Source organism: Nyctereutes procyonoides, unplaced genomic scaffold (assembly GCF_905146905.1).
Source record: "Nyctereutes procyonoides isolate TBG_1078 unplaced genomic scaffold, NYPRO_anot_genome, whole genome shotgun sequence".
Taxonomy (NCBI): Eukaryota; Metazoa; Chordata; class Mammalia; order Carnivora; family Canidae; genus Nyctereutes; species Nyctereutes procyonoides.
Window position 1 is genome coordinate 1,720,763 of NW_026575143.1, and position 20,624 is coordinate 1,741,386.

General features: G+C 41.1%; 1 protein-coding gene across 1 annotated transcript in view; it reads right to left on the reverse strand.

The window, feature by feature from the left end:
* Positions 1-20,065, reverse strand: part of CCNY (cyclin Y) — a 232,873-nt gene extending 212,808 nt beyond the window's left edge. The window contains exon 1 of the mRNA XM_055308617.1: positions 19,829-20,065. Within this exon, the coding sequence (XP_055164592.1) occupies positions 19,829-19,982 (154 nt within the window). The 5' untranslated portion in view covers positions 19,983-20,065. The remainder of the gene's footprint in view (positions 1-19,828) is intronic.
* Between the last annotated feature and the right edge of the window lie 559 nt (positions 20,066-20,624).

Consider the following 20,624-nt stretch of genomic DNA (forward strand, 5'->3'; position numbering starts at 1 on the left):
ATTAGAGGCAATACAACTATTTTGTGTGGAGTTATCAATCACATCACAAAATGAAAGAGGTACAGAAGAATGCTCTGCCATGGTGCCCCCGACACCCTGCATTTATCCAAATAGTCCGTGTAGACAAGATCTGAACCACAGCTGATATGACTTGGAGGAATATCTTACGATCCTCCTGTATCACAGGAGGGGGGGGGGTCTAAGGAGCCACTAAGAGGTTGTCTTAGTCCATCTATACTGCTATTAACAAAATATCACAAGTGGATAGCTTACAAACAACAGATATTTATGTCTAACAGTTCTGGAAGGTAGAAGTCGAAGATCAGGGTGCCAGCATGGTTGGGTGAGGGCCCTTTTCTGGGTTGCAGACTTCTGTGTCCTCACATGGTAGAAGTGGCTAAGGATCTCTTTGGAGTCTCTTTTATTATAAGGTACTAATCCCAATCCTGAGGGCACCATCCTCAGAACTTAAGGTCCTCCCAAAGGCCCCACATTTCAATACTAGTGTTAAGATTGCAACACTGAACGGGCAGGGAGGCAACATTCAGATCACAGCAAAGCCATCTCCCATTAGCCTCCCTGTCTCTCTGGCGGCTGCCATGAGACGGGTTCTCACTGCCTCCTGGGTTCTGGTGAAGTATGGGGCTCTCTGCACATTCCTCCACTCCGCACCAAATAGAGTTCCAAAATATAAACCCACTTAGCTGCAATCTAGACTTGGCTTCCTGGCAGTAGTGTATCCCATGACACATGCCAATACACTGGCCCCTCTTACTTCAGCATCACCCTGCTTGGTATGTTGGAAAAAGATTACAGGAAGCTGGCACCTTTCACTTATTCTTTTTTCTGTTTGTAGGTAATCAACCACCTAAATCTAAAAGTAATTTGTTTTTTCTTTACTGATAAAATTGGTCAGGCCTTGGCCTTGCCTTGTCTTACAGGTGTGAGTTCAACAAGAAGTAGTCACAAATGGCACCAAGTTCTTGAGACTACTGCTACAAACCAAATGGTAATCTTTACATGTGAGCGGGATAAAGCAGACAGTTGTTAAAATTCACCTTCTCAATTTCACTTGTTCTTATGTGCGGTATATAGCCTTACCTTCCTGAACTAAACCCATCCTTAAGAGCAGATACAGGGGCGCCTGGGTGGCTCAGTGGTTGAGCATCTGCCTTTGGCTCAAGACGTGATCCCGGGGTCCTGGGATGGAGTCCCGCACCGGGCACCCTGCAGGAAGCCTGCTTCTCCCTCTGCCTGCGTCTCTGCCTCTCTCTGTCTCTCATGAATAAATAAAATCTTTTTTTTTTTTTTTTAATTTGTGATAGTCACAGAGAGACAGAGAGAGAGAGAGAGACGCAGAGACACAGGCAGAGGGAGAAGCAGGCTCCACGCACCGGGAGCCCGACGTGGGATTCGATCCCGGGTCTCCAGGATCGCGCCCTGGGCCAAAGGCAGGCGCCAAACCGCTGCGCCACCCAGGGATCCCATAAATAAAATCTTTAAAGAAAAAAAGAAAAAGAAAGCAGAGACATGCTCTCTTCTACTTTCCTATATAATTTTATCAGCTCCAGATAGACAGCATTATGCATTGGCAGTACTCAGTAAGTATTGCTGACCACATGTCATTTAGTCCCTGAGCTACAAGCAGATAAGGTGCTACTACTCTTTGATTTCATAGAAACAACAAGCAAAATCATGACAGTTTAAAAAAAAGATTTATTTAAGGTCACATTTTCAGGAATCATGATTTGCTACTGATACTATGTGATGTTCTATAAGGAAAACATTACATCCATATTTTTTAAGAGGGAAGAAAATTTTTTTCCCCACACCAAGAGAAAAATGATTTCTACAAAGCAGAAATCCTGCCAGAAACTAAGGAAGTGCTCAGGAACAATAAGGACATATCTAAGGAATATAGTTTGGAAAGGAACCAGTTTAAAGAGGCTCCTACCACCAAATCTGGGACAAGTTAAGCAACAAAAAATAAGAAGAGATTACAACTCACCAAATAAGAATCCATGACTCCATACTGATTTTTATACAAATGGGGAGAAGGAAGAGCTCTTCCTTACACTGCCTACCAAAAAACAGAGAAGGAACTAAAAAATTATTAATGGACATTACAACTAATGAGTGAAAGTTTGGTAAGAAATAGAATACTTACATAGTCTCAATCTCCCCACAAATTACTTATTATTATTAATTAAAGCTACATTACACTGAGGAAACCTGAATGGTACCACTCCTTAACCAAGCAAAAAATCAACATCACCAATGATGAGACAAACAGCATGTGCCTCTTCACGTATCACTTCTGTGGTATTCCTGCCAAAAATGTATATACAACCTGAACCTAATCAAGAAAAAACATCAGACAAACCCAAATTGAGTGATATTTTACAAAATAACTGGCCTATGCCCTTTAAAAATGCCAAGGTTGTAAAACAAAAAGAAATGTTTACTAGCTGTAAAATGAATGCAGTATCTCTAGTTGTTCAAATATTTACTGAGCAACTACTATGTACCAAGGACTGTTCTAGATAATGGGAATATTATGATGGTCAAGACACACACTGTCCCTATCCTCATGGAGTTTATATTCTGGGGGAGACAGACAACAAATAGGCAAACAAAGTGAGGTAAGAAAATGACAGAACTGCCACAGTGATGAGAAAATGACAGAACTGCCACAGTGATGAACTTTCCCTGAATTGTGTTTCTAGGGATAGACCCCCGAGGAGGTGACACAGGTTGCCCAGGAGCCTACAAGATAGTTATCTTTGGGAAGATCTTGCAAAGTAGAAGCTATAACAAGTGCACAGACCTTGGACCAGGACAAGCTTGGTAGTGTGACAAACATCAAGTCCGTCCTTGTGGCTGGAGTCGCTATATGAGAAAGGAGATTTATGTGGCAAGCAGGGACAGAATAATGACTGTGAGCCATGAGGAGGAGTTTGTGCTTTACTCTAACTACAATAGGAGCCAAAGTAGGTTTTTACGCAGGGCAGTGACATGACCAACTCCACATCTGTTAAGGGGAAAGAGACAGGATTATAAGAAAGAACAGCCTGAAAAGAGTAAAGCAAAAGAAGCAATTAATAATAATAAGCCAGAGAAACTTGCTCCATCTTCCCAGAGATTCCTGCAACTGCAATACAGAGTCTTTTTTCTCTACCAGATTCTAACAGGAAATAGCAGCACTATTACCAAATCTAAATCTACAATAATGGTGTATTATGTGAGTAATACATTAGGATAAATAATTGGAGTAGATTTTTCCAGAGCAGCACCACCCAGCAAACCTTACCGAACCCAAGTTAAGTGGACCTTGCCATAATCAGAATCACTCTTCTGGTCTCCACATCCGCCCTGCCCCAGTGGCACTTGCCTTGCTTCCCCCATTCATATACACCACCAGCTTCCCCACTCAGAGACTTCTGAGAGCTGTTAAGAGAGCTATCTACCACACAGCAATTCCCAGACAACTATGTCAGTCTCAACTTTTAATCAACAAAACAATGCTTTAACATATATAAAGGTTAGCATTTACCACATACTTAATCTGCTTTAATTGCTGCTACTACTGGACTGCTCAAATCAAACTCTAAGGACAAAACTCAAAACTAATCACCTGATTAATCTACAAAGCAAAAAGAAAATTATACCCAGGAAAGGCCTTCAGTGTCTATCTTCATCATAATACAAAATATTTTACAGCTGGGCAGCCCGGATGGCTCAGTGGTTTAGCGCCACCTTTGGCCCGGGATGTGATCCTGGAGACCTGGGACTGAGTCCCATGTTGGGCTCCCTGCATGGGGCCTGCTTTTCCCCCTGCCTGTGTCTCTGCTTCTTTCTCTCTGTGTGTCTCTCATGAATAAATAAATAAAATCTTAAAAAAATATATTTTACAGCTATGTCAAAGTATGCACTATTTTTAAATGCTATGGAAGTAAATATGCAAAAATGTCAATAAAAATCTTTGCTTCTTTATAATTTATTTAAATCAATTAGAGCCAAAAGCATGGTTTATGTGAAGACACTAAATGGGCAGTTTTAGAACAGAAGAGAAATGCTAATTTCAAGTTACATAAACTGCTAAAAAAAGATCTAAGATAGGAAAGTTGACAGATGTTCACAGCATAAGAATGTTTTGTAAAAAGTAGATAAATCTGAAATTTATAAGGGGCAAGTTCAAAAAGAAAGAGAAATAAATTGTAATTTTATTCAAAACTTACTGATCTTCTAGCTTTCGAGTTAACAAAAGTCTCAAAAACATTTCTGTTAATTTCTTTAATATAAACAATCATGTTTTTCTGCTAAGGTTGGTCTTGTCAAAAATGAACTCCCCGCTGAGTTTTACCTAAATTAATTCATCTTAGGTCTACTATTTTGGAAGTATATTGGGAATGTCTTAGGAAAACCAAAACATGTATTTTAAAAACAAAATATGAGAAAATTACTTCTAACTGTCCTTCACTGGGCTTCCCCCAACCATTTACTATCCTCTCCAACCTCACCCCTTGTATTCATTCCCCACAACAAACAATGGTAAGTCTTCCTGTCCATACTCAACCTTGACCTTCACCATGTCATAGATGACTGGACACCTTTCACAGGGGGAGCCATCCTATCAACTAATCTAAGTGAACTCAATCCTTTCTCTTAGGAAATTGGAACAGAGCTTCTAGTCAGTCTTTTGCGGACCTAGAATTGAAGACATTGAGGTAGCCATTTGCTACCATGTATAGAGGAAGAAAAAAGCTATTTTATAATAAAGATTCACAGAAAAATAAATAGACATAGAGAAAGATAAGATCAATTAAAACTGACAAGAGAATTTAAAAGTAAAATATTGAAAGAAATAGCTGCCTCAGTTCCTACAAGCTATCTAACTCCCAATTCCAAGTAAGACTCAGGTATGTTCTGCACCATTGCCTTCTATAAAAATATCCTTATACACTTCCAATAATACTTCCCTCTCGGGTTCCCCACCCAAATCAGTTTTAGGGGACTTCTGCTACAACCAAAAGAAGTTTTAACTAATGCTTGTGGTAAGGAGCCTCCAATACAGTCCCTAAAGTATCTCTAGGTATTCACATTCTTGTGTAACACCATTCCCTTGAATGTAGGTTGGATTTTAGGGATTTAATTCTAACAAGCAAGCAATGATGGAATATTACTTCCAAACTTGGATCATAAAACAGCTGTGTCTTCCATCTTGCAGGTCTCTCATGCTTTCTTTCACAACACTTGCTCTGAGGGGAGACAGCTACCACGTTGTCACTAGTTGTGTGATGCTGAGGAGCAATCCCTCTTAGCACAACTGCTGTATCTGTAAAGTGAGGATCTCTATGGTACGTGATTGTATGAATGTTCTAGGATTCTATAAAGGCTATTTTCTCATACTCAACAAAAGCAGTATACTGCTTTCACAGGTCTGAAAACATCTGTTCTCTCTCCCACATTATACCTTAGAGTAATCATTTTACAAAATCCAGAATGCATGCAAAATACACAAAACTGGTCTCCACATCCATCAATTATGAAATCTTTTAGAATCAATGTCTTCTTAATGTGCATAATTCATTACATAAGATGTTTGGGAATTAAGCCACCAACAAGTTCCACATTCCTTACGGACTTCAGAATTAACCTATGTGCCAATCCACCCTGGCACCTTTCAAAAACAGACTTTCCTTCTGCCTGCAGCACACTTCCTGCTTCTTCCCCACTCCCATCCCTCTTGCCCTTGCCATAGCCTTCTCTGACCACATCTCCTCATCAACCAGGACAGAGGTAATCACTCTGGCTTCCCTTCTATCTCTGTATACTGCAATCATTCATTTGCATATCTGTCTCCCCTTAAAAGATCATTAGGACCTTAAGGGCAAGGTCCAAGTTATATTGATCTTGCATTCCCAGCATCCAGTGGGAAACATGGAACTTAGTACTTGGAGGAACTTTTTGTTTGTTGATCTAATGAAGAACTGAACCTTAAACTCCTGCGGGGGTGGGAGGCAATCAAATTCTCACACTTCTTAAAAATGACACCTCTGCAGAGTCAGCATACCTATGGACCGACCACAGTAGCCATGACTCTGAGCCTCATTGCAGGCACCAAATTCCCCCCTAAAGCGTTAGAAAATAAGCATCTCTCAGCCAAGACTTGCCTACTGAATTCCATTTTCTCTCCAACATCTTCTCTGTGGTTGAAGAGAACACATTCTAGAATCATTTCCACATAAGGGATTTACCACTTACTAAAATGTTAATTTAAAAGGAAAGGAATTCCTGTAACTTCTCTGCTAGCCTCGGCCCTTACAGTAATAGCATTCTGCTTAATACAATCTCTTTATCTACAGCGAGAAATCCAAATAAAAACCTGTCACCACTTCTGGACTCTGGAAAAAAAAATAGTAATAATAATTTTGTGCTCAGTTTTCAGCCACCTCACACACTGATCCCACCATCAGGATTAACAGTTATTTTCAAATAAAAAATCAATAGCAAGAGACAAGTATTCTAGATAAAAAAATGGAATAAAAAAAGTGAAATAAAGGCCAAAACATCATATACCAAGCATCTTATAACAGTACTGAAAATAAGATGAATCATTTAGACAATCAGAAACAAAACACAGCTAACTTAGATCTCTGTGATCATTCCCATCACAAGCTGGCTAAACTGAAACACCAAACTGTACAATGAGAAATGGCTCCAAAAACTGTTAAGCTAAAGACATTCAAAGCAGCATTGGTCTTTATTAAGAGAATATAATTTCCATTCATTATAAATACCCCTTTACTCACAATACCTTAATAATGAGCTAGTTACCCGTTCACCAAAAGAGGTCCTCTAAAGGCACCTAACAAGAAGCATTTTTGTTCATCTTGTTCCAATGCTTTTGTATGCTTAAAATGAAAATATCTTAAATATTCTATAACCATAATTTTCTGTTTCAGATTTATGCCCCTGGTCCCCATGCTAAGAGCCCTTATGTAAGTAGTACAAATTATGTTTTGTCCTATTTTCATTTCATGCAAATAGGCTTTGTATACATTTGCATTTGAAAACCAAATGAAAGAACTCAATACATTTAACTTGGGTAAGGCTAGACCTTCCCTGAGAGACTTCATTTCACGGCAACAGGCATATACACTAGCGTTGGTTAAACTTTAGATTCACCCTTAAAACAATATTTAATGTCACTTTGGAGAATACAAAAAGAAAAGAGAGAATATAACCAAGGTCTAGCTGTTTCTGCATGGCTTAATATGATGGAGTTTATCTTCCATATCCCTTCCAGGTGTGCCAAATGAACAAGAAGCGGTTCCTTCTTATGACTCCCAATAATGCTACTAAATGGTTCTGCAGACACTGACAGCCCCAGAAATAGTCACAGCACCGAGGACTTGGTCTTCCCATCATTCTCCCAGGAGCCTTTTCAATCTCAGACTAATGGCTCCAGCAACCCAGTTTCCCTCTGTTTTCTAACAAGGGTGCTGAAAACCACCTTTCTAAATGAATAGCTGTATTTTTATAATGATAACATTTCCTAACAAATAATATGTGCTATATGGACACAGAAGGGCTTGACTATACATTTTCAAACCTCAGGCTTTTGGAAAATATCTTCAACTTCATGAATCACTTCCAGGGGTGCCTGGATGGCTCAGTCGGTTGAGCGTCTGCCTTCAGCTCAGGCCCTGATCCTGGGGGTCCTGGGATGGAGCCCCTCACTGGGATCCCTGCTCAGTGGGGAGTCTGCTTCTCCCTCTGCCCACCACTTATGCATGCTCTCTCCCTCTAATAAACAAAATCTTTTTTAAAAAAATTTTTTTTCAAGTCACTTCCATTTGTATCTTTACACTTTTATATCTAAGGGACTGACATTTTGAGTTCAAATATTTTTAGAGAAAATATCTGTCAGGAATACAGCACTAACTAACTAACTAACTAACTAACTAACTAACTAACTAACTAAATAAATAAATAAATAAATAAATAAATAAATAAATAAAGGAATACAGCACCACCACATTTTTTGAAGCATTTTTCCCCTAGATAAAGCTACAAATCAAGAGTTGAATCTTCAACCTCTATTTCAAGAAGCCAATACCACCATTTCCTTATTCCAGCAGAAGTGTCCTCAGGTAAAGAAAGTGACTCCTGAAATCAAATAATTGAAATAGGTACCTCCCTAAATATGTTTCTTTAAGAGTATAACAATGCAACACAGATGCAACCAAGAGGTTTTTTTCCCCAAAGGTTTCTAAGGTGTTCTTAAATATCAGACAGCTGAATCAAACACCCATTCTGTTCACCTCAGGAGGCCACGTTGTCAAGCTGTTGGTTGAGATTTCAAAAGGTCCACAAAAATACTAAATTGTACTGAACACTTGTCAAACCCAGCCAAAGCTACTGCAGAAAACACAGATCAAAGAATTACAGCTTCTAACAGGCATTCCATTTTTATATTCATCATCAAAACAGATTCTCAAAAGGAAAGTCTACTGTTAGTACTATAAAATATGAAAACCCACACACAGAACTAGCTGATTTTTAAAACTGAGTAAAAAATAAAAACTGTTGGCTAAAAGAAGAAAAACTTACCATACCTTTTTGTATATTACACTAAAAAGAAAGAGAAACTAGAGGAAAAAGAAAAGAAGAGAAATCATAAAGGAAGAAAATTAAGTGATTTTTTTAATTCATTTTTGAATTCAAGTAAAGAATTTACACACCTTCTGGTACACACAGAAAGCTATCCTAACCAGCCATTGTTAGATTTGCAAGCAATGTCTTTCCTGTCCATCTTAGAACAGGATGCTAGTTCTAATGAGTTCAAATGAACAATGCAACCCTTTGCAAAGCTGGGGGAGGAGGGCAGAGCATAGATCACATCAAGTCCAGATCACCCCTTGGAGCTGTGCAGCCTAGAGTCTATGAAGTTCTACACCCCCACCCCACCCCCACCCCCTGCCTGAATGTGTCAAAGCCAGGGACACAGCATACCATTTGGAAGTTGCTTTACTGTTTCCTTTTCACCTTGAATTCAATGGTTCTTAGGGGAAGTAGAAGGAGAGTTGTTGCCTCCTTAGGGAAATTATATTTGGCAATGCAAGGAGACATGTTTGGTGTCACGACTGGGGATAGGAAGATGCTACCAGCATCTACTGAGTAGATGCAGTGATGCTGCTAAATATCTTTTTTTTTTTTTTTTTTTTTTTTTATTTACGATAGTCATACAGAGAGAGAGAGAGAGGCAGAGACACAGGCAGAGGAAGAAGCAGGCTCCATGCACCGGGAGCCTGACGTGGGACTCAATCCCGGGTCTCCAGGATCGCGCCCTGGGCCAAAGGCAGGCGCCAAACCGCTGCGCCACCCAGGGATCCCATGCTGCTAAATATCTTACAATGAACAGGGCAGCCCTCACCACCAACAAAGAATTATCCTGTCCAAAATATCAATGCCAAGGTTGAGAAACTCTGATATAGCTTAAGAACTCCTGCTTTACTGAAAGGGTTCCTGAATTTTACACTAAGAAGCTAGGCTCAGTGAACATACTTTCACACATGAATATGACTAAACAAGATAAAACCCATTTATGAATGTTACTGTGAGGATTAAAAAAACTAAAAATTATATAGGCAATTTATAGACTGTCCTTCTCTACTGGACATCAATATTGCAGTTTGACACCATATTTCGAATCATGTTAATTAAAGCCAGATACAGACAGAAAAGGGAAAAGCATTCATCTGATGCCTTGAACTATCAACATTCCATGCCCAAAGTGAATACACAGATCTAATCTGAGAACAATGGAGACTGGGGGGCAAGGACAAGGCTGCATTAAGCCATGCCTACGTGGAGGTAGCTGGCTGCCATCTAGCAGACTAATGTCACACTTACCTACTGACATGAGCCCCTTGCTTTCAAATTTTCACTTCAGCCAAACACTCCTTCCCACAATTCCTTTCATTCTTTCCTTATAGTCCTATCACAGTGTTGTCTTATAAATACCCAGGCACAATAATAAATTTCATTTTCAAAAAACTCAACAAATGTTCTCTCAAAAATACTTATTAGTTAAATGAAAGAAGAAAATAATGTCTGGATATCAAGTTTTCTGGTTTCATGTCAGAATTCCTCTCCCAGCAGAACATCTCTCTCAATTCTGAAAGTCACTGCCATGCTTACTATCCATCTCAAATCATTCTCAACGATGCAGAGGCACCCAAACATCACCCAATATAAAAGCAACCAATCCACTTCTGATGCCTATTTCTTACGTCTCAGGGCCTTGCTAGGCTATTACAAGGCATGCTGTGCTGTCTTGCACCTGGGTCCCATCTTAACGATGCTGCCACAGTTCCTCCCCACCTCCTCTGCTCATATACTTCACTTCCAACACCCAGAGGCTGCCAACAGCTTCCTAACTTGAGTTACCAAGTAACCCTCCTACTGCAGAAGAGAGCTCTACAAACAGCCAAGCGTGCTCAAAGAGCTCGCATGGTGCTTAAGATACATGGCCTGTCAGAAAAAAACCATCTTCCACAGAAGCAAATGGTTTGCAAAGCAAGAATATGTTTCCCATCTCTTAAATTTATCCCTAAGTGGTTAATACTTAAAAGTCACACATTTGAATACCGGCTTTGCTAGGCTTCCTCTGCACTTCCTACAAAATTAAAGAAATGGAAAAAAAAAAAACCAGATATTAGATTTATTTTATATAGAAAAGGATCAAATATATGCTCAAGTTAAAGTGAATAAACTATCTGTATCTCTTCAGTAACATCAACTTTAGCTTTCAGGAGGCAGAAGGTGATCTCTAATGCTATATAAACCCTGTTTACCCATGCTTTTCAAGCAAAACTACACATTAAAATAACAGTCCATCACTTACACATAGCTGGAGGCTGTGGGAAAATAAAATTACCCATATAAACTTTCAAAAGTAATCCTCCCTGTAAATAGAGTAATCTCTGATGAATTTGTGAGTTTGAAATTTTTGAAACTGAATTAAACATGGCATCACAACTTCATTTCTCAACCTGGACTTTGACGAGGTACACAGAAGCCCTAAAACCTACTCTTTTAAGCAACTATACAAAGTCTGGATCCAGGGATCCCTGGGTGGCGCAGCGGTTTGGCGCCTGCCTTTGGCCCAGGGCGCGATCCTGGAGACCCGGGATCGAATCCCACGTTGGGCTCCCGGTGCATGGAGCCTGCTTCTCCCTCTGCCTGTGTCTCTGCCTCTCTCTCTCTCTCTCTCTCTCTCTCTCTCTCTCTGTGTGTGTGTATGTGTGACTATAATAAATAAAAATTTATTAAAAAAAAAAGTCTGGATCCATACCTAAAAGCCAGAGATAGCTTAAAGGATAATTATGATTACACTTAATGGAATAGATGTAATCAATTAATATCCTTAAAAACTGTAGATTCATTAATGGACAGAATACTAAATTTAGAGTGAAATATTTTCTTGAGAGACAAAAAACAGATGTTTTAACCCATCCATGCATGCACTAATTCCTCTGATTAATGGTAAATTTGCAGTGAAACAGAGTTTACCAAATATAATCAAAATACTTTTAATAACTTCTTTTTCCCTTTTTGCCCACCAAGAACAGAAGCAACCATTCACAGGAAAGAAACTGTTTATAAAATGTTTTAAACACATCCACGGGTTTGCAACACACAGCTATATTACATATGAACTCTCATGCAGGGTATTTCCTATACTTCCTCCTTAAAGCCAGAAGGTCTATAATCAGAGGTGTCCAAAATAGAAGTGACTTGCATATCATCATCCAACTAAGATTTTCTACAATGCTCACAAAGCAAACTGGCAAGGATGCAATTGCAGTTGCTAACAATTATCTTTAGTGTACTCCAGCTGTACTTTTCTCAGTGCCAAAAGCCAGCTGACATGTCTACAGATGCTAGCAAAGCTATGCCGAGCATGGAACCCACAATTATCATACCCAATGAAGCCCCGCTATATCCCAAGTAGGGAGTAAAGATCACAAAGTGATGACCCAGGAATTAAAATTATATGTAGTAGGTAATGTGGCTATAGATTATTGTTAACCAACTTAACAACAATTTTTTTATCAAAGTAGTAGAACTATGGGAAAGTAGACACTTAGCCCAGAAATGTTAGCATCGTCCAAACATTTTAGAACTCCCTTTTTATTACTTCTTATGTTCAATTTTTTGGCCATACTAAAAAAACAAATCAAAAATAAAAGTTCCTTAAAATAAAAAATAAAAAAATAAAAGTTCTTGACAAAATCAAAACTAATATATAAAATGTCAATATTCTGACAAAGGTGAAGAAAAAAAGACTTCAAGGTTTTCCAATCCAGTATTTTAAAGCAACCTTCCTGGCAAGGTAACAGAGATGTACAGAGTGTAGTAGTCTGTAGCTAACCAACCCCTGAGATGATCTCTTTTCTCAAATTCACCAAGACTTTCCAGGCAAAATCTTGTTGATCTGAAGTATCTGTCAATTTGTGTGTCAACCCTCAATTGAAGCTTTGAAACATCCCTTTCCTCCAAGAGGCAGACAGCAAAAAGAGGCACTAGAAGAAGTAAAAGAGCCATAGAAAACAACTACAAACAGTATAAATGGGCCAAGAAAAGGAAAGGAAAAGTGGGGTAGAGCTCTCTGCAATTGTGAATCTAGCTAGACTTTCTGGAAAGAAATGGCTACAAACAGCCAGTAACCTGTTTTGGGCTATTTGAGCTCATTTTTCAGTGCATGAATTCCCCTTTACTTAAAGCAGTATTTTAATACAATAAATTTATGCCTTAAAACCTTCTCTGAAGAATTAAAAAAAAAAAAAAAAAAAAAGCACCCTTCCTTCAGCCTTCACTTAAGGATACATATTACCATTCCTAGGAACTTCCTTCCCATGACACAGTCAGTGGACCAGCTGGGTGGACTCCATTCCCTCCAGGAGTACCACTGCTCACTATATGACACCATGGCGTGACTCTGGAGAGATGCAACCCAGAAGATCAATAAATGTTTGAAAGCGTCGTATTCCTATTCCAACTTCTACTGCCAGCAAGCTTCCCATTCAAGGTCATACAGCTCTATATAATCTCATCCTACCCACTTTAAAATTCCAGTTATCCTTCTGGCACCATCTTATGAACACTCACTACACTGATGTCTTTGTTAGGATGAGCCCCTCAGGCTTCTAGCTTCTCTGCTTATGGAAAGTTCAAACACGGTTGCTGTAGATCTTGGAACACAATATTTCATGCAAGAACATCAACATGAGTACTGTGTTCATAATAACATACATTCATCGAGTACTTTCTGGTTTATTAAGCATTTTAGCCTCATTTTGGTTTTTATTTTAGGTACCTCAGGGTATAAGGCTAGGCAGTAATTTTAAGCACATTATTCTCAAGCAGCGAGGAAAGTGAGGCTCAGCAAGATGGAGGTCCCATAGTAAAGGCAGAGCCATGTCTGGGACATGTGTCTCCTGGTTATTGGGCTCCTGCTCTTTGTCCTCTACACACTTCACAGAGCCAGAGGCACATTCTAAGAAGACCCTGTCCTGGATGTATCCTTACTGAGCCCTACCTCATTCTTCAGGAGACACGGGGCAGAATAATGTTGAGTCTCAGAGCACAGAGAAGAAACGGTTTCTGACCAAGACTTCCAGCAACAAACTACTCAATGTTCCAAGATGATGCAAAATGTGGCAGGGAACATGAACTCTCTCCTTCCTTCCAACTACAAGCTGAAAATGATACTGAATGCATGATATCAACTACTATGGACTCACCTCTGCTGCCTATAGGTTGACTCATGAAAGGATTCATCCTTTGAAGTATGACAAGCATGATACCATCAAGAGCACTCTTGTGAAAAATACCAAATGCTGCTTCCTGAAAGTAAGCCCAATATGACATACTTGGAGCTACATCCCTGACCTGGTGTGACTAAAACAGAATTTCAATGCCACTCACATGTCTTACACCTTGTTATCTCTTTCCTTTTGGTTCTACCCCTTCCTAGATAGTAATGAATTCAATCTTTGTGTTAACTTCAGCCAGAAATGTGAAAGTAATTTATCTCCTTAAGATAATAAAGACACTCCGTCTTGTAGAAAAGGGTGAGAAAATCTACCATTCTACAAAATTATTTAATCTTTGCCTCTTTCAAAAAGCAGGCAGAAAAGTAAAAATCCTAATCACAAAGTATTGCTAGCTCAAAGCATACAGACGATGAATGAATGTTTTAAAGCAAAGTGGACACGGGCCAGGCACAAGGACAGGGGTCAGTTTCTAGACCCAGGTCATTCCCTAACTAGCTGTCACAGGGCCGTTGAGATGTGGAGCTCTCGCCAAGTAATAGCAGATTGAATCCTAACCCTGACACTAACTAGCTATGAGACTGTGAGCAAATTTCTTAACCATTCAGTCTCAATTTTCTTCCCTGTAAAATAGGAAGAATGATATAAAGATTAAAAAAGATAACACAGGTCAAGTAATTAGCATAGCACTTGGGCCAAAGTTAGCACACCAGTAAATTCTACTACCCTTGTCCATGCTCTGCATGAACTGGGCAGGAAACTGTACCTCTCCAAGATTCAGTTTACTTATCTGTAAAATGAGGGTGAGAGTAAATGACTCCGAGACTCTAAACTAGAAAGGAAAATAACTAAGTAAAGGTTGTGGATTCCTCATCAGTGCTTTGGAGAATGGCCCCCTCCGCAAACCTTTAACATGCACCTCTCCAATCTGCCTAATACATGTCAGTCCATGCTCAGTCAGAGCGTCTCCACAAATCTTGCAGGCAGTGCAGCTAATATATCTTAGTATGGAATGAAAATCCACAGATGGGAGTTTTGCCCATCAGGCTGGAAATGGTCAGTGGATCTGAGACACAAGAAGAAATCCAAAGAAATGAGGCTGCATACACCCAAAGAAACCAAGATCAGTCATTTAAGCTAATAAAATAACGTGCTTAGATTATAAATTGCTTCTTTCTCCCCCAACTCTTGTAACAGTGAGTGCATTTTTTTTCTAGCTACCCTTCCCAGACCTAGGATAAGCCCCTTAGGCTTCTAGTTTCTCTGACTATAGGAAGTTAAAACACTAATTGCTGTATATCCTAGAACACTTCACATTTAATAAAGAAAATCACCAAGAGTGGCTAAATTGCCTATGTTGCAATATGCATATGTGCATGCATATTTATGCATATGCATAAACACTGCATATGTTTATTAGTACTTTTTGGTCGATAAAGCATTTTGGCCTCATTTTGATCTTTAAGGATGTAAGGCCACAGCTAAAGCCATTCATCTGAACAGATAAGGAAAAAAAACTAAATATATCACATTGTTAAACAGACTACCATTAGCCATGGTTTATTTCAGGTTAGTTTTTTTTTTTTTTTTTTTGTTATGCTTTATAACCTTTAAGCTTCATTTTCAGGATTTCACCCTACCTGCTACCTCTCAGGTTAAAACACAAACAAAACCAAAAAGTTTCATATCCACTCTACTTTCATCATTACAAGTCTTGGTCTTTCTCTACTTCCCTCCTGCTTTTCTCATGCAATAAATACACATGATGGTACTTTGACTCCAACATCCTTAAGTTGTTGGCTTCACTCATATTCATTCAAATACAGAGCGTCTTCAGGGTAAAAGGCACTTAGGTTACAACAGCAAACAAAAATGTTTTATTGAAATTTACACAGTAGTAGATAAAAATAGTTATTATATACGTATATACTTACAATGTATATTACAGATGATTTCTAAGAAAGAAACAGTACTTCAGAGAATGTATACTAGAACTGCTGATGAGGTAATAGGAGAGATGTTAAAGGAGGTGGTGAGGAAGGCCTCACTGAAAAAAAGGAGGCATGAACCAAGACTATAGGCAGTCAAGAGACTTAGCCAAGAGGAAACAAAGAAAAATATTCCCGGCAAAGGGACAGAACAAAGTCCTTGGGGTGAAAGCATGTCAGGTGCATTCAAGGAACAGCACTGAAGGATGGATGCCAGTGTACCTAGAGTGAGGTAACGAGTTGAGTGAAGAAAGCAGGCAGCTCACACAGAGCTCTGAAGTCCATTGTAATGACTCCATCCATGGTAACAGTCCATTGTAAAGCTTTTACTTGGTATGAAATAAGGAGTCACTGCAGTTTTACAGCAGAGGAGTCACATGTTAAAAGTTTTTAAAAGGATCTCTCCATGGCTGCTATGCTGAGAACAGACTGTAGTGGGCAAAGGTAGAAGCAGGGAGATCAGTTAGGTGGCTTAGCTCAGATGAGCAGCAGGAGAGGTTTAAGAAGTGGTTAGATTCTGGATGTATTTTGAAGGTTGAGAGCCATTCTTTCCTAGCAGATTGGATACAGGATGATGGAGAAACTGGGTTGTCAGAGAGAACAGCTGATCTACACAGGATGAAATTGCCGGCAATTATTTTGAGGCAAACTAGATGTTACAGGCATTCTCTCCTGATTCACTTAGTCTCAATTAATCTTAAATTCTCTTTAAGTCCACCCCTTTTTCTCTCCTCCTACAGAAATAATCTAATCGGGGAAGACCAGTCTATTGAAGATAGATGTTTCTTTTCAGAGAAACCGTGGCTAAGACTGCAAAGACACACACTTTACCCTAGAAAGCAACCCCAGGACTAATTAATGTTTGATAGCTAATCAAGCAACAATGGGAAGTTTCTGTATGTCAATTACTGACCGTATGACTTTGGGCAAGTCATTTCTCCTCTCTCTGCCTCACTTTTTGTCTTAAAGAAAGGACAGTATTATCCATAGGGTTATTGTGAATACTAACAAGCAGAGCAGCATCTGGCACAGAGTAAACAATATCTAAGGGCTGCAAGCATTACTACCACTGTCGTTAAGTCTTTTTGTTATTTCTCAATCCCAGAATAATCTTATAAGAAATACCTAGGGAGTTAGTTGGTGAGTCTCATATACATTTCCAAAAACATGAATTACCTGACACCACAAAGTACTTTGTACTTTGAGTACAAAGACAGGACAAGTTGCTGGTAGGTGTCACAGAAACCTAACTGCCCTGACTCAGTCACTGAAACACTATAGGACAAATATTACCCATTGTGTTTTGAGCAGGGAAAACATAAATTCATACCTTATGCCTCTGTGATTTTAAGAAACTGACCTATCACAGAAGCCCCATGAACTCCTCTGAATCTTCAATTCTATCTGTCTGAGACGTCTTTAGGAATAAAGATGGTACTTGAGCACTTCAGTTGTTATATACTAGAATAAAGAATGCTTCAGTAGTAGTTTTTAAATGTTTACTAATCATCTATCAATATAATTCAGAAGTTAAAATCTATACCTATATGCTATTTCTATATGCTATTTAACTTAAATCTGTTCTCTTCTCCCAGCTTGATACTGAATGAATTTCTATGGAAAATGTCCCTGAACAACAGACTTATCCAGCCAGGGATTCTCAATCCTACCTGTATCTTCGAATTACCTGGAGAGCTTTAAACATACTAACACCAAGGCCCAGTCCTAGATTTCTGGTGTAACTGAAACCAATGTTGAGAAACATATTACAGGTAAATCCTAGAAGTATTATGTATTGAATTTGGCAGAGAAAATATCGTTTAAATAGTAGATTAGGGGATGCCTGTGTGGCTCAGTGGTTGAGCATCTGCCTTTGGCTTGGGCATGATGGCAGGGTCCTTGGATGGAGTCCCACATTGGGTTCCATGCAGGGAGCCTGCTTCTCCCTCTGCCTATGTCTCTGCCTCTCTCTGTCTCCCATGAATGAATGAGTAGATAAATAAATAAATGTGAATTAGTATTTCGGTTTAAACTAACATCATCAGGGCAGCCCGGGTGGCTCAGCAGTTTAGCGGCGCCTTCAGCCCAGGGCGTGATCCTGGAGACCCGGGATCGAGTCCCGCGTCGGGCTCCCTGCATGGAGCTTGCTTCTCTGCCTCTCTCTCTCTCTCTCTCTCCTCTCTGTGTATTCTCATGAATAAATAAATAAAATCTTTTAAAAAAAATAAATAAATAAACTAACATCATCATGTGAACTAAGTTCTGGAGCAAGAAGACAGTACAAGCCTAGATTAGAAATCTTTTTAACATGCCCGAGAGTGTCTTAAACTATCCTGAAATTCCAAAACCAGATTTGGTGGTCTTCCGAAGTTTTCTCAAAACTACTTGAGATGAAATCTTAGATTTCTTTCAAATGAAAGAACACACAATACTATTCTCTTTTTGTCTAGCAAAATCCTTCTAAGACGTAGTGCCAAATACCTGGTTATAATTACTTCTTTTCCTCTCATTTCCTTACTATAGTCAGTATTGCATGCAGCTTGGCTCTAAGAAATGTAAATCTTCCTTTTGTCTGTATTTTTTAAATTTGTATTTAAAATATAAAGCTTCCTCCCAATATTAGCGCACAGCACGGAGAAATTATTTCCAAATGTTTTTGCCTGTCAGCGCTGTATAAGACTCGGTAATGGCTTTCTATAATAAACTCCTGTATTCATTCATTCCTTTAAAATATAATACTTATTAAAATCTTTACTATATACTACACATTTCTTTCAACTGCTTGGACCATACCAATAATCAAGACAGTCCAGACTTTAACACCCTTCTAGATGACTTTAAATGCATTAATTTAAAGTATAACTGTAGTTCAAAGACATCTAAAGAGTAGGTTAAGATAATGGAAATCTATTATAACTACACCAGAAACATCACACGGAACCCTAATTTACTAAGTGCCTACTATAAACCAGATGTTACATCAGTGCCTTTAAGATACAGTACTCCTTTAATAAAGTCGCTGTCCTGCAGAGATGACATAACTATTCAGAAAAAATTAAAAGAGGCCAAACAATGAGAAAATTCTTTCCTTTAGCAGAGTTTAAATTTGGCTTTCCATACCAGAGGGAATTCTCCATCCTAAAGCTGACTTGTAATAGAGTTGTGTCAATTCATTCACACAAGGAATTCTTCATCTCAGTTGAACTACACCAACTGTATGAAGATTTGGGGGTCAAAAAAAGGAAATCACGTTGCATAAGAATGTATTTCCAAGTTCACATTTTAAGTCGAAAATTATGTAAATTCAAGCATGATGCATAAACTACCTATCCATGATAATAAGCCAGGTAGCTTAAGGATAAGTCAGCACGAAGGAATATGCTGTGGAACCAATAATGTAAGTGCACATCACCAGGTGCAGCGATCGGTCCTTTATCTTCCCTTACAAACACTAGTCCAAACATCACTCAGCTCAATCAGAAATCCATGGGACAGTAATTCTGCGCCAAGCAAAAACCGGGTGACAACGCAAAGCCGTCTCCAAACCATTTTGATAATAATCGAGTTTGTTGTGTGTGTGTTTCAAGTATTCGGGTGAATCTATTTCACTCCAATCCAATCCTGCACAATCCTCCCCGCCACAAAAAAAAAAAAAAAAAAAAAAAAAAAAAAAGTTTCTAACGGAAATAAGGAACTGCCCAACGGGGTCAATCTCTAAGTTTCCGGGGGAAGCCGATACACGCCGACCCTGTTCCCCCAACTCTAGGTAGAGACCGATTCCGAAAAGGGATTCGCTCATTTCCGCCAAATACCATCCAGTCCTTCCGCCTCCTAAAGGACAAGCGGGAAGACCCCGGCGTGCGGGGCCCGCGGGCCCTCGGCCGCCCGCGGCGCCTCCCCGCCTGCGCCCCGCCGCCCCGCGCTACTACCGAGCCGCGCGCTCGGGGCCGCGGGGACGAAGACCCGGGCCGGAGGGCGGAGGCTGGCGAGCCTCACCGTCGATGTTCTCCCGGTCGCTGATGTGCTGCAGGTTGCAGCCCGTGTCCTCGCGGCTCAGGTCCGTGTCGGGCCGGTAGGACTCCAGCCGGGAGTGGGCATTCCTGCGGAGCTTGGGGCTGGACGACACGCAGCACGAGGTAGTGTTCCCCATCTTCGGCGGCCCCGGCTCCCGGGCTCTCGCCTTCCTCCCGGTCCCCCGGCGCCGGGCGCGGGGCGCGGGGCGCGGGGCGCGGGCGGCGGGGCGCGGGCGGCGGGGGCGTGGAGGGGAGGCCCGCCCGCCCGCCGCCGCGGGAGGGGCGGAAGCGCCGGCCGGCCCCGGGTCAGCAGCGGCGGCGGCGGCGGCGGGTCCTCGCCATGGGCGGCGGCGGCGGCGGCGGCGGCGGCGGCGGCGACGAGCGGGCGGCTCCCGGCTCCCCCGTGCCTCGCTGCGCGCCCGCCCAAGTCCGGCGGGCCTGTCCGCGGCGGAGGAGCGCTCGGGTCCGCGCGACTGCGGCCGCCGAGCCCAGCTCACCCCGCCGCGGCCATGGCGGGCGGCGCCGCGCAGGCCGCCTCACCCCCCGCGCTTCCCGGTCGGCGCCCGGGTCTCCGGCGGCGGCGGCGGCGGCGGCGGCGGCGGCCTACGAACAGCTTCCGGTTCAAGCGAGGGAGACGCGAGTTCGAGAGGGCGGCAGGGCCGGCGGGCGGGCGGGCGTCGGTACGGCCCTCGGGCCGGGCGCGGGGAGCCGGGGAGCCGGGGAGCCGGGGAGCCCCGCGCGGCCAGCGAGGATGCTCGCCCCCGCCCCCGCCCCCGCCC